The 15,529-nt window shown below is 39.3% G+C and overlaps 1 protein-coding gene across 1 annotated transcript in view; it reads right to left on the bottom strand.

Moving 5' to 3' along the window:
* Nucleotides 1-1,860: 1,860 nt before the first annotated feature.
* The window catches only part of paqr7a (progestin and adipoQ receptor family member VII, a), a 17,407-nt gene continuing 3,738 nt past the window's right edge, over nucleotides 1,861-15,529 (bottom strand). Inside the window, exons 2-4 of the mRNA XM_008421340.2 lie at nucleotides 7,204-7,207; nucleotides 7,064-7,103; nucleotides 1,861-5,338 (exon numbers count right to left, since the gene is read on the bottom strand). Coding sequence (XP_008419562.1) covers nucleotides 4,249-5,338; nucleotides 7,064-7,103; nucleotides 7,204-7,207 — 1,134 coding nt within the window. The 3' untranslated portion in view covers nucleotides 1,861-4,248. The remainder of the gene's footprint in view (nucleotides 5,339-7,063; nucleotides 7,104-7,203; nucleotides 7,208-15,529) is intronic.

Here is a 15,529-nt window from a genome sequence, read left to right as displayed (position 1 = left end):
CGGTTTGACTGGGGAGGGGTGAAAAAGCAATCAAACTCTGACGTGGACCAAAAAGTGAACTTTGGTGCATCTGGTGCCTCAGTTTGGTTGAAGTCAACTTTGGTGCGGTTCAAAAGCAGAAAGTGGATAATGGTGCAGGGCATTCTGGTGAAGTACAACCAGAGTTAACATGTCAAGCACTAGCAGAAGAAATGGCTAGTGTTTTTTTGGTTTTGTTTTTTTGCCAAAGACAAAAGGGCAATCTCACAACCGCTAAAATCTGATGTCCCTTCATTTTTGTTCACATTCTGTAAGGAAGGAAATTGAACTGATTGTAATTCAGGTTTTTGTGTTGATTCCGTCAGGTTCATGGTGCAGCGCCACCACAGGTGAGGAGGTGAGCAGGTTTTTTGAAGGATTTGGTCCGTGGGACACAGTTCAGCGTGAAAGCTAATTGCACCAGTTGAAAATGTAACAAACGTTGCACATTTGGTCCCCAATCGAACCAAGTCTACCGGTGTATCAGGACACACCTTATGAGTGTCTTGAGCATGAAAGTCTGACAGAAAATGGATATTTTCCTTGAAGTGGACAGAAATGTTCCAACAGCAGACACTGTTCCTCTGCCCTGTTTGGTTTTCCTTCCTCATTTTATGTTGGCCATTTTGCCAGAAACAACCTTATACAAGTAGGCAATCAGTGAATTGCAGACCGCTGAGCGTCCACATCAACATCAAATAGATGTTGTGCTCTGACAAATCAATGTAATGATGAGGCTGTAAATAAAGTGCAATCAAACGTGTGGAAAAAGGCAACACCTTCTTTAATGGTCCACTTGAACTTGATGTGAAGCCTTTTCAGCTGTTCACAGAAGGCTGAAACTGCTGCCTGGGTTTTGATGTTTTATTGTTGCATCACAGCTGAGGAGAAAAGCTAGATCAGTTGACTTAACGGGAGCCAAGAGCCATACAAATGGCTTGCTACAAAGTTGCCATGGGAATCAGGGAGAGATCAGAAAACATTGCTTTTAGAGGAAATCACTTGGGTGATGGATACAAACATTGTATTCCTGATCCCCCCCTTCCCTCCATTTTTCCAAAGGAAACTTGACACAAATGGAAAGCCACCTAAACGCTCAAATGTAACAGACTTTCAACCGTTATCAGGTCCATCACATAACTTTCAAAAGCTCTCTGTAAAATATGCAAATAACTGAAACGCTGCTTACAGTAACATTGGATTTGAGGTTACCGTTGAGAGCAATTAACCAGCAGCAACTGGTTCATTTAGAAAAATCTGAGGTTTGGTATTTGATTTGTGTCAAATGATAATTAGTTTCATTTTCTAAACAAATGAGTCAAGTTAAATTTCTAGAACAAGGCTGCACACATATACACATATATATTTATAGCTATAAAATGCTATAAAATATAGCATTTTATAGCAATCTTTAAAATGCTATATTGCCTTTTAAAGATTGCAGTGACAATGGCGTGTTGAAAGGATGTGAGATAAGGAAGTCTTATCTCACCAGGGCTATGGTGAAGGTCTGCTGTACCTAGAAAGATTTTTTAACTTAATACTGAACATGCAGCTTTCTACATCTGATAAGATTATTTTCTAAAATATTATGTATTATCGTGGCTATTCATTATTTTCTTGGCCTATTCATTGTACACCGCAAGCTACAGGAGCAAAACAAAAGAATCCATCAGGGCAGTCAGGGAACCAGTCCAGACACGTCTTATGATCTCAGAGGAGAAAAGAACCAAAGAGTTACGTAGTGATTAAGAAAGAGGAGCTGGTGGTGAAGAGTTGAGCCCTTAAAAGTCAGATGAAACCTCATGTTTGTAAAACAGATGCAGAGTCAACACAAAGCACAACAGTGTATCTGAGTTTTACTAAGCACTCAAGGGAAACAGAGAAAATACAAAAGGCACAGTACAGCTCTTTAGACACTATGCAGGTTGTAATATGTTAACAAAAAAAAAGGCACGTTTATTTTATAATACAATAAATCCCTCATGACCACGACAGGAGATAGTAGAGGAATTTGCAGAATGCAACTGGTGTCTTGATTTACTGTCGATAACGATGAGTTGTTTCTGGAGGGTGAAGCTAACATAATAATTTGGAGTTCCATGGAAAAATCTGCGACTTCTGAACTGTGAATACGCCGGGGTCCACTGTAACTTCTACTAAATGAGGACACCAATAGAGGCATCTACTGAAGATATAAGCTTTTTAACTTCTTACCAGATCTGACTTCAAAATGCCTCAACCATCCCCTCCATGGCAAATACATTCAATGTTGGCAGAAAGAAAATTCCATCTAAATAATATGAAATGGTAATCTTCATAGAACAGCGTACGAACACTCACAAAAAATAGCAGGATATGAACCTCAGATTGACAGTGGAAAACATTTTAAGGTGCCATTTCAGAGATTTAAAACCTACATCGATGAAACAATGAGAGCTTAAATCCTAAAGCTTCAGCTTCAAGTGACTGCGCACCACACATCATCTGATGACGTTTTGTGGAAAACAGGGAAAATGCCTTTTTAAAAGCAACATTCAATCAGTGCTGCCTTATTAAGACCGACAAAAAAAAAACAGAGCATTAACTTCTCACAGCAAAACAATTTACATTTACAGCTTCATCTTTTTCAAGAGGAATGTTGCATCTCTGCTATCATTTGATCATACGCTATATTTAAACTGACCAATATATTAACTACAATATAGTGTCTCCTATTGTTAAAAAAAATAAAAACTTTTACATGTGATATGCTGGACATACTAAGGACCTGAATGTAACATATTAACTACAATATAGTGTCTCCTATTGTTAAAAAAAACAAAAAAACTTTTACATGTGATATGCTGGACATACTAAGGACCCAACTGGATTAGACTATGAAGACTTAATTTTGGTGTGCATACCAGTGGTGTGTTTCTAAATGATTTCAGTCCAAACACCATAGGCTCCAGAGGCAGAGTGGGCGGCATCATGATTGGAATCAAAATGTAATCAGGCAGTTGCACAGTAGCATCAGTCATTAAAAACAGAATATGAAGGTCACTATAGAGGCTGCATTGAATATCAGTTAAGAACATAAACTGATGGTGGCTTAAAGGAGTCACATACAGGGTTTGTGGTTGCATTGTATGATTAACATTTGTCCCTCCTTTATCTGCTCATGGTAGGAGATTAAACTAGGCGAGTCATGCAAACAGCATTATGCAACCATATGTTCAAATCTTTTCCACTGGTACGCACGACTTGACTCGACTCAGCTTGGATCTACTCGACATTAGTAATGAGTATTAAAGTCTGAAAGTAGCATCTGTATGTGACACCAACACAACACGAGCAGAAAAACAATCTGCACCTTAAATCACGATCTATGGTGCTGCTTTCAATGTTGCCATTTTCCCTAAAGTTCCTTAAACTACGCCCAGTTGCATTGTGGGACAGGTCTGATTATTGGAAGGGAATCACTCTTGTGACACAACCAGTGACTCCCCAGAGTTTCACCCAGTGTATTGTAGGCTAACACAGGTTTACAGTTGATGCACTGAACTTGGGTTGAAGCCAGGAGCGCGGACCAATTGCATCGTTCCCGTCCCCTGTGACTTGGCCTCCTGCCTAAAGTTTTGTGCGGATCGCGTGTGCCACCTTTCAATCAGAGGCCAACAGTCTTCTGATGTGTTTTCAGTACGACTCCACACGCTTAGCATCCCCAGCAAAGTAACTATTGAAAAAAGGGTTGGTATCACGTAACCATTACTAGTGGAAAACCTAGTAGAGCCAAGTTGAGTCTCACTGAGAAAGTGTTAGTGGAAAAAGACCATTAGACTCCATTTTGATCCTGTAACACTCCCAAATCGTTCCATGATACATGCTCTGTGTTTGGTGACCTTCCATTGCTGTTTTGATTGCTGGTGACTAGATAGTGATGCCACCCATCGCTTTTCTGAATGTGCACCAAATTATGTCCAAATAGGACCATTCCTTCAGAGCATTAAACAAGCTAAAAACTCAACAATGGCAGCTACACAGTTCCTATGTTTAGTCATAGCAGTACAGTACAGTGGCGATGTAATGAGGCAGTAATATCACTGTTTCAGAAATAAGTTAAAGGAATCACAATAGAAATGTACACACAAAACAACATCCTAGTCCAGTTTATTAGTACAAGAAAATCCCTCCAGATATGTTGTTTTCTGTTAGGAAAGGCACTACGATCCCAAGCTGGCTACTTCTTTATTTTAACTTCATCTTGAAGTCGAGAACATGTTTAACTTTCTTCAGCATGAAGGCAGTGATCAGTGCACATCCAACCAGTGTGAACACATACAATCCCACAAAGAGAGCAGCATCGCCACTCTCATGCAGACGTAAATAAAGTTGCCTGCGGTGCACATAGTCCAAGTAGGAGGCGTGGATCTGACAGAAGGTGCAGCAAGAGAGCAAAACATGGAACACCTGGTGACTTTGGCCCACAAAATCACACCGTCCAGGGAGGTAGCGCTCCAGCAGGGGGAAGGTGAAGAAGAAAGAGCAGCTGAGAAAGAACGCCACCTGACCGAAATGGTAGGCGACCGCCAGATCATCGTTGGACCACAGCAAGAGTCTCTTAGCTACGGGGCTGTTATCCCACATATAGGCCAGCGCTGAGGGGACTACCTGGCACACCTTACGCACCCAACAAGGTTGTGTGTGGTTGCAGTATTTCCCATAGCAACATCCTAGACAAGACAGACAGCTAAAGATGGTGGCAGTAGGCATAAAAAGTCCTTGCATGCTTCTGTGCATGGTCTCATCTACTGCATAGTAAAAGTGAACCACAGCACTGCCGTACTGGTACTGCGCTACCCCAACATAGTCGAGAAAGTAGAACAAGTGGTGACACAGCTCAGATTTTCCACCCAGCAGGTGGGCTAATACACTGAATCCTGAGTAAGTCAGGGAAGACAGCACGAGGATGAGCAAGGGCCACGAATGACGGTCATTGACAAAATCCACCGTGTCTGCAAGCTGGCGAAGCTTAACTAGAAGCAATAAAAAGGCAAGCAGGTGAGTCCAGACATTTAGGGTCTCGTTATGGCGCTGGAACAGTGACAGGAAGTAGTAGCGCCAGTTCTGCTTGAGCGGTCTATAACCCGTGGAGACGTAGCGTTCCCTGAAGTAGGCAGGAACCTCGGAGTCTGTGACAGTGCCGGGCATGGAGGGCGCCGCCTCGGTCAGCAGTCGGGGTACCTGCCGGATCTGCTGCCGGCTGATGAACACTCGCCCAATGCTTTCCATCACCATGGTCGCCATGGCTGCTTGTCCTGATGACAACAGGTGGACGCTGCAGAAATGGGAGTCAATGTCATTTATATAAACACACTGATGTCTGCAACCTGTGGCTCCAGAGTCACAAGTGGCTCTGAATAACTCTGGTTTAAAATGATAATCAGCGGATGTTTTTAATAAAACTTTAATAACAAATATTAGTACAAGCATATTTTTTTCACTTAATAACTTGGTATTCCATGACAGGATCACACAAAAATACTAGTGGTATTGATGTTTTTTAATCAATTTTTTTTTTTTTCATTCAGTTAGAAACTCTGTCCTTTTTTTCATTTTCAATACATTTCAACATCCCACAGAAGGAAATGTACCCATTTTCTGTTCTGCAAAATTTTTGTTTTCTTCATCTTAAAATCTAAATGTAGACATAAAATGGGGTACTTTAAAAAGGACAAATTCCCTGAAGTAGACATTTATCAAGCAAAAATTACGTTGTCTTTTTAAAAATAAGTTTTATTTAGCTGCACTGAAGTAAAATATGGCTCCTGGATTTGAAAAGGTGTCTGAACCCTGCCCTAGTTTATTTCCTGCTATATATTACATAAAGCCAATTACAATTTATGATATTTATGACTTTGTATTTGAAAGCTATTCTACCCTCTCAACTTTATTCAAATTATAATCACAATCTTTTTATTGTAATTTATTGGAATTCTTTGTGAACGACTCACACATATCTCTACAGTGGAATAGAAACGAGACATGGTTTTCAAATTTATTTACAAAGAAAAAAGTGAAACTTGTGGCAAAAATTTATATTCAGTCCCGAGTCAACCCTTTGCCAAAGATTCTTTGTTGGATTCAGGTCTGGACTTTGGACACTGTTAGTGTAGATTTATCACATTAAATCTCATTCGACATTCAAATTTGTGGTTGTAACATCATAAAAAAGATGGTGTGAAAACTTTGACACAGTGCTGCAATTGTCTAGCTTGTATGCATAAAGATAGCACCATTAATGAATGCTGTCTAATGAGTATGCCAAGCATCCTGCGCATCTTCTGACGTCATTCCCCATTTTAATTGGCTGTCAGACACTCCGGAAACTGCCTGATAACCCTGTTACCTCTAATGCCACCACTTAACCCCTCCTAGAGACCCCAGCTGATGAAGTCGATCACTTACACACCCATCACTGCGGTCTCCATGGTTACCACTTTAGGATCAGACTTTCCTTCGGGAGCTTGGTTATTATTTTTGCTCATAAGAGAATTTTGTGATAGAATTGTCTGTCGTAACAGCGGTTTAGGGGTTGCTGTTGTTGCACGCAAACATTTAGGTGTCACGGAATCCATATTTCTCAAAATTGGACAGAAAATTACGTTTTTCAGCCTTGACAACCTAGCTACCAACCGATTCCAACTTTAAACTAAAAAGAGAATCGCATCCTTTAAGTAGATGTTGAAAAAATAAATAATTTCAGTTAAAGAAACAAGAAAATTGCAAACAAGCCCCTCCGTATGGCCGCCAGCTACTTCTCTTTTTATTGATTCGTTTTCTTTTGCTCCTTACTTTTCAGTCAGGAGCATGCTCGCGCGTGATAAAAGAGACCAAGTGAAACACATTAACCCGTGCGAGGTGTGCCATCACATTAATGGCACTTTAATGACAGTCGAGTAAAGACCTGTGAAGTTCAGCCATAACCCACTCGGTAAATTATAACAGCTACTAAAACGACAAGTCCTGTTTAACAGAGCTAATTTAGTAAAGACATTTTTACCTTGTTGTGCTTATTTCCGCAGCAGACTCCTTTTTTTCGCCTTCGCCCAGAGGTAGACAGAAGACATTCAACAGATTAGGTCGTTTATGTGAGAATTGTGCGCCAAGCTGCTTTCAACCTACTCCCGGAAGTTCTCTTACCTTTCTGCAACGATAAAAGCACAAATTTCTCCCTTGTTTTTTTGTCGTCCGTTTTCGGTCTGTTTCTCAAACAAGCTCGTCTTTTGGCGTTATTATCCCATATTAACGTTTTTAAACAGCAGAAGAGTAAATTTAATTCAGTTGAGGAAATTGTAACAACTTATTACATTTTTTCTCGAGAAATTGTTTGATTTTGAAAAACACACCGGAAGAGGTAATCTACTTGAGTAGCGGGAGAAGCAGGAAGAAGGATACGAAATGAACTTGCAACTAAAAAACTCCAACTCAAAATAAAACACACTTCATTCATAAAAAATATATATACCAAAACGTTCTACCTCTGAATTGACTATTTAGTGCTGTTTCTGAAGCCTAAAAATAATTCAGCTAGCATTTAAAGTTTACCTAACCAACTAATTCAAGTTTTTAAATCTTTAGTAATATTACAAATAACATTCAAACTCAAAGTCCCAACTGCTGTCTGTGGTTCAGGGCATTTCTGCAAAGCAAGTGAAAACGTCCAGTCTGTGTGGGTGTGGAGTGCTGCTAACATTCTTTGTGAGTGACTGTGTGCTGCCATGTTGTCTAGTTTACACATGAAATAGAGTACATCATACAGGCAGCAAGATACAAACCTCAAAGACCATATTGCATAAACAGAATATGATATTGGTTTTGCTTATGTTTCTGAAATCAGGAAATGGCTCAGAATTTTCTGAATTCCATGTCCCATCCCAGTACAGGTTTGGTTTCCTCTCCGACATCTTTCCAGTAGTTTGGAATCCCTCCAAACTACAGGAAAGACTTGGTGTGTAAATATTTATGCCTGATGCGATTGTGAAATGAGACTCTACTGATTGAAGACAAGTGGAGGCATCCACTTGATAATTTACACAATAATGTTTTGGCTGCATATGTTAACAGAGGACAGAGTACGCTCTGATGAGGTACAACAACTATTTATTTATTTAATATGCTTTGCTTTCGTCCGTTTAGAACTTTTATGAGTTGGCACCATTTACCTGCCGGTTAGGAAACTGGTGCATTTTGTTGTCGTGGTTGGCATTCCAGCTGAAGAGATTAATCAGCTTGGACATGCCCTGGATGCTTCATCCCCGGAGAGAGAGATACAGACACCTGCTCTGAGCATGTGACTGAGATAAACATAAAGTTCTTCCAATGACATGAAAAATTTGGCTGAAAAAGTAACAAATATACCTATGAATCAAAACATAGTAGGCGATTAAGTGGTTAACAGGTAATGACAATCTCTGTAAAAGATTATCTCAGGTCCTCCAGAAAATGATATGCTTTCTGTTTAACAAGGAAACTTCTAATGTGACACTTATGTTTTAGCAGAAATACATTTTTAAGTTTTGGAAATCATTTCTGCTGTAACAATAACTCGTGGAAGGTGATCGACCGAGCACCACATTTATTTTTGCAGTGTTCTCTTACTTAAATCTTTCCATTTCATGCTCATTGACACTGATAATACACTCAGCTTTGTTTTTAAGACATATCATCATACATTTCTGCGGATTTCACCAACTCAAATGCAAGACTTTTTAATACCTTTTTATGACCATTATTAAATTTAAGGCCTGTATCGCGACATAAATTTACAGAAGAAAATTGCATATGTTGCTATGTTCTCTACAGCCTTAACCCTCAGAATGACATCAGATTGACACAATGCTTTTCAACCCTCAAAAAGTTCTCAAAGACGCTTTAAAATAAGCTTTATCCAGCCTTCCATGGGTTGGTTAAATAACCATTGGTTTTGCCATTGGTGAACTAATGGCAAAACCAAACATCATCCAGCCAACTGGACATAAGTGTGACAGCGTGAACTATGAGCTCACTGTAAAAATATTATTTGTGTCTGTTTAAACACAGAGCTTTCAGGTTTCAGTTCATCACTCCTTCCCCGTTTATCTCACGTAAACATTTTGACACTTCCTGTTACCAACCACGCTTGCATAGTAAGATTGCACAGGGTATTGGGCTGCTCAAAAAGCACCACAATACATTTACTAAAAATAGATGTATATGAGAGAGAAATGGATAGAAGGAGCAGAAGTATTGAAGGCACAGTAGTTGGACTGCAGTATTTTCAATCTTGTCCAGGCCTGGTTCATTAGCTCATCTCTTTTACTGATTCTTATTCCAACTGATCCCTTATTCCAACAGCAACGACTGATTTTCACTGGTTCATTTTCAGCTATTTTTCATTTGGATTGGTCCTTTCGTCAGTTTCAAGACATTTCAGTAATCGTTTTGTGTTTTGTGGTCATTAGCAGAAGGGTACCAACAATTATGTCCACACGTTTATGTATAGCTTAGATCAGCGGTGTCCAAAAATATTGCCACTTTGGCTAACATTGTAAAGTGGAAGTTACTTGTGGGTGACACAAATTGACTCTTACTTACAGTGCAAAAACTATTTTAATTGTGATTCTATTTTTTATTTTTAAACATTTACGTGCATAAGAGAGAAGAAAACATAAAATATTTCAATCTGATTTTTGTAGGAAATGGTTCTGTAGCTCATGTTTGATCCAAAATCTAAGAAGGATCTCACACGTTTGCCTTTTTAGAAGAAAAGCTCACAATTTCTGGCATTTTGAGTCGGTTATTATAAGCCACAAAAACAGGATATAGGTGTTTGCTGCACCTTATCGGCCGCCAAATTTGTACCGTTCTGAACAACTTTTCCTCAACAAAAACACGTACATACACACTGAGGACAAGTAGAACAGAAAGGTGGACATGTCAGAACCGGTAAACTGCATGAAGATCTGGGTCCTAAACTTGCTTAACCTGTTTTAAGGTCAATGTAATGTTCCTAGTGTCATCTTCAGAGTGTCCACATAGGGGCAGTGCTTCCTCTTGCAAAAGGCTCAGTATTAGTTGGACTCCATTGAACATAGTAATTGTGATAGCACTGGGATGTAGCGATTTCTAATGATAGTTTTCTGCTCATGCTAAAGAATAGCACATGTTCACCTGGAGGGAAAAGATTCTTCTGGGATTGTCTTTGTTGCAAAATGTGTTTATTGCCAGAAGATGATTTAAGTAAAACATGGTGACAGTTTTAACAAATATGTCAAACACATTTTTTCTTTTTAAATAAAAGTGCATACTGCAGCTTTAAAGCTGGCACTGTCCTATTTAAATAACTTGTTCCTAATCTTTGCTTCCCAGCCGACCCTCGGCAGATAAAAGACAAAAAATAATAATAGATAAATAAAAATAAAATAAAATAAAAACAATTAAAGTGTTTTGCAAAGTGAAAATTGTGGTTGAGATGTTATTGATGTAAATTCATGGGCAAATCAGCAAATACAGTCTGCTGCCAATCAAGTCGCTAGCAATCAATACCCGGCCTGGAATGACTTACACCACACCTGAGATGGCTCTAAAAAACAGGGAAGAACTGTGAAGTATTTTCAAATGGAGAAGAATCTGGTCAGACTGACTAGGGAAGAACTGATTAAAGCCACTCCCATTGAGAAGAGGCTATTGACTACCCCTAAGTACCTCACATAACCCCGTCTTTTAAATCAAGACTTAACATAAACTTCCTATTTCTTCCAGATGGTCATATTATTAACTGTGTATAAATAATGGTCAAATTAAGTATTTGATACAGTTCTATTTTTTTCAAGTTACTAGTTAATCATTTAACAACTATACAATGTGATTCGCCAAGATTTGTTCTTCATCTCACAGGTGAGGTGAACCTGTGATAAAAGTACCTCTGCATACTACATACATGGTGAAACATGAAAAACTGACTGTGAATGAAATTATTTTATGACTGAGTCTTTAAAAACTTTAATGTTTTAAAATCATCAAGCAAATTCAATTCATTGAGAATTTCTGTAAAAAAGAAAAATCCCGAACTAATATTCACAAAAAGATCTCCGTATTTAAACAGATCAAGATTTTGTTTAAAGAATTTTGAAAACATAATGTCCTGCATTGTTTCTCTATGAAGCACAATAAGAAGCTTTACTGTTTGAGTTAAAACATGCAATAATTACAAAGTTAAGGACAAGGTTGGATCAGGAAGCAAGTGTGTAAAGTCGTTGGACATTGCTTTATTTCATAGAATTATTGCATAAATTCTGTAAATAAATCAGCATTTTTATTCTACAAACGTTCCTGTAGAAACGTTTGGCAGAGAAAGATCTGCTCAGCTTTAAAACGATAGTTCTGTTGGCTCCCTCCAACAACACAAACGGTAACTTTTCGACTATTATGTTTGAGATATGCTTGCGAAAGTTCAGAATTCGACCTCCTGTTCCACTCGCGAGGCTCAGTAACAACGGAGCCAAACTGGGGGCCCCGCAGACACTTGGCATTTTGCTTTTCAAACCCTTTTGACTGAAAAGAAGAAGATGTATCTAAGTTAGACTCCACAAAGCAGCCCATCCTCTGGCCTAATTGGGTTGGATGGCTCAGCAAGATATCGAGGTGGCATTTTGCCGGAGAATTCCCCCAGGTTCCCCGCCTGATGAGCTCGCCCCGACTTCGTTTATCAATGTCTCCCAATTTTTGCTGAGTGGTTTGTTTTTGCTCTTTGCACACTTTATCACCTGTCACATCTAATGGGGCCCACTGTGGAGTACATGGGGCCACAGCAGATCCCTTGGGTTCATCTCTGCTTCCAGTTTCCATTTGCCACAGATCGCTCGATAGCTGGAGATCCTCCACTTCACTGCAGACTGCTCACTGTGCTGGCGTGAAAACACACTTTTGTGCTCTGCTGGATGGGGATCCGATTGGAGCTCTCCATATTGAGCTTTTGATGGTAAAAAATAGATCTGTGCAAACTGCAGCTAAAAAGTTGGCCGCGAAACGGAGATTAGTGAAAACAAATACTAGATGAACTGTTAAAATTCACTGTTGACTTCAGTTTTGACTTTCATCTAAAACCTATTAATTATTTTAATCAAGATAGTTTAGAAAGTAATCAGTAAATGATTATAAAATCTTAAAATGTTAGTCCCTAGGGGGGGCATATTACAGACAACCTTGGTGAAGATGGCACAGCAGCGCTAGCGCTTTCTGCACCGGATGAGAAGGACTTTCCTCCACCCTCCCATCCTCCACCTTCTACACTGTTAAAGTCACTGTAGAATTTACAGTAAATTACTGGCAGCAGGGTTACCAGCCAGTGACTGTAATTTTTATTTTTACAGTAACCTTACTGTAAATTTCTTAGTTTTACTGTAATTTTAATGCCGTACATTTTTACTGTGATTTTTATTAGTTTTACTGTAATTTCATGACTCTGACACAGTAATTATGTTACATGGTTACCGCAATTGTGCCGGAAAATGGTAGAGTGCCTTCTCCGGTTCAGGGGGGTCGTCCTGCCTCAAGTGGAGAAGTTTAAGTATCTGGGGATCTTGTTCACGAATGAGGGAAGAAGGGAGCGGGAGATCGACAGGCGGATTGGGGCAGCGTCAGCAGTGAAGCGGGCGCTGTACCGGTCCGTCGTGGTGAAGAGAGAGCTGAGTCAAAAAGCGAAGCTCTCCATTTACCGGTCGATCTACGTTCCCACCCTCATCTATGGTCATGAGCTTTGGGTCATGACCGAAAGAACGAGATCACGGGTACAAGCGGCCGAAATGGGTTTCCTCTGCAGGGTGGCTGGGCTCTCCCTTAGAGATAGGGTGAGAAGCTCTGTCATCCGGGAGGGACTCAGAGTAGAGCCGCTGCTCCTCCACGTCGAGAGGAGCCAGTTGAGGTGGCTCGGGCATCTGGTCAGGATGCCTCCTGGACGCCTCCCTGGTTAGGTGTTTCTGGCATGTCCCACTGGGAGGAGGCCTCGGGGAAGACCCAGGACACGCTGGAGGGATTACGTCTCTCGGCTGGGAACGCCTTGGGATTCCCCCGGAGGAGCTGGAAGAAGTGGCTGGGGAGGGAAGTCTGGGCCTCCCTTCTGAAGCTGCTGCCCCCACGACCCGACACCAGATAAGCGGAAGAAAATGGATGGATGGATGTTTAGCTTTTAAAACAACAAATATAAACTTGTGAAATGTAGCTCGATTATCTCTTGATAATTGGATTTATTGCTCGTCTCTTCCTTTTTATTTTAAATTACCAGTGAAGCTTAATATTTGTTCTAAGGCTTTTTATTAAACAAGATCCATTCCAGGCCGACACCTAAGGTTTATGTTCAAGTAAGGTTTCTTGCTTTTTTTAAAAAACATAAGCTTCATTGTTTGTCATTTTCTATTGGCTGACCCTGCTGTGCAAATACAGTCAACAGTAAGTGGATACTTTGATATATATTTATTACCAGTTGAAGGTACTGGTTTCACAAGTTTAATGTTGAAAAAGCAATATATTTGGATAAGTGTTTTTTCTGCCTTAATTTGTTGCACATACATTTATATTTTTGTCTGATTACATCATTTTAAAATATTAAATCAGTTACTCACTGTTTAAGTAGCATTATTAACAAATATTTTCATTCTTTTACTTAGAGTAAGAACATGCTCAAGTAACGCTCCTCTTGTTCAGACATCAATACGTAGACGCCTCATGGAGCGGGACGGCCCGTTGCTGCGATACGTAACAGCGTCCGCCATATTGAATGTGGAATATGTGCCAGTAAGCTAATACAAGTAAATGGACCAAACTTTATAAAGTACCGTTCTAGAAAGCATTTTAAGTTAATACCTGCCATTGACACATTTTCTCACACACATTAATATATTTGGCAATCAAAGAAATGACTAAAGACAGCGTTTCTAACTTTTGATGTGATTATTTAATTGTTTTTGGGCATTTCTGAATAAAGAGCACAATGTTTTATTTGATAGAAATGACTCTGATCATTTTTATATTGAAATTGATGAACAGACATACTTTTAGTGTTTTATTAAAGAATATATTTACATAATTCCATAATTTAATGTACATTTAACATTTCAAGACAAGAAACAAATATTTTTCCTGTATTTATTTTTTTATATGTTATTGAGATATGACTTTTGATTTATAAATCAATCATTGTCAAACATTAAACTACATATTTTTCTTACTTTTTTTCCAGAGAATATTTATTACAGTATGTCAACTCTGCTATTGACAGCAAAGAGTGAAAATAATTCTAACAGAGTAAATCATGTTTATTTTATTACAAAAGCTACATTATTACACTAATACTTCAGATTGAGATATTTAAAAATACACAAAAAGTGAAAGAATAAAACATGTATTTATTCTACTGGGAACACTGGTCACAGGCTTCAGTCTGCTGGTCACACTGGGAAAACTCCAATGACTTCTGAGACGTCCTGGTTCCCAGGCTAAAGCCAAGGGTAAAAGAGAAATTATCCAAAAGTGTAATAGAAAATACATACGATATATGTTTGGTATACGTTTCCTTCACATTCAGGAAAAGACATTTTCAGCATGTTGGGCTCTGACTCGTAGCATCTTTATAGCTAAATACCGACATGGTGAAGCTGAGCTGGAAACAGAGACTGAAGACCAGCAGCTCCAGCTCTGATCTTTCCTCACTAAATCCTCTGGTTTTTAATTAACTTCTCCTCTAACAGCGGTTTCTCGTCAGCTCTCTCTCATTAGAAAACAGTATGAAAACGTTAGCTGCTATGCTAACAATCAGCGGTTATTTCGGGCCAATTTAGCTACATGGGAATATTTTCCGGTTGTTTAGAAGCGAATTTCTGGCTGCAAAGTCAAGTAATTCTGATCTTTTATCCTTACCTGGAGAAGGTAATCCTAATGAATCCAGTTTGTTTCGTAAAACGGTTGAAACAAGTCCACACAGCACAGGACTTAAGGAGCTCCGATCGCTCTGCTGCCACATAGAAGATGGCGGACGCTTTTACGTACGACTCAGCGCTCCATGAGGGGTCTACGTATTGATGTCTATGCTCGTTAGAGTAAAATAACTCTACCCGCCTGTTGTTCTGTGCATTTAAACGACTTATTTCCTTTGGAATACACCTGTTAAATTTAATTTTAATAATTTTAATTCGTCTTTTTTAACTGTCTTGCAAAAGAATTAACACGGTGTCTTTACAGTGTAATGATATTCTTAGTGCCAATGGCGGAGCTAGACTTTTAAAGTTGGGGGGGCCAAGGGGGGGCCAGGACTACCTCTGGGGGGGGGCAAAATTTTAAATGTGTGTGTGCACATATAAATAATTTAAAAAATAACCAAACTGAATATTTGGTTAGTTTTTAGGCCCCTCTGTCATTTTACATGTTATAATTAACACCTTTGACTGGCGCACATGGAGACATGATAGACTTTATGCAGAGTTCATCGCAGAGG

Source organism: Poecilia reticulata, linkage group LG11 (assembly GCF_000633615.1).
Source record: "Poecilia reticulata strain Guanapo linkage group LG11, Guppy_female_1.0+MT, whole genome shotgun sequence".
Taxonomy (NCBI): Eukaryota; Metazoa; Chordata; class Actinopteri; order Cyprinodontiformes; family Poeciliidae; genus Poecilia; species Poecilia reticulata.
This window is presented reverse-complemented; position numbering and strand designations above follow the sequence as displayed.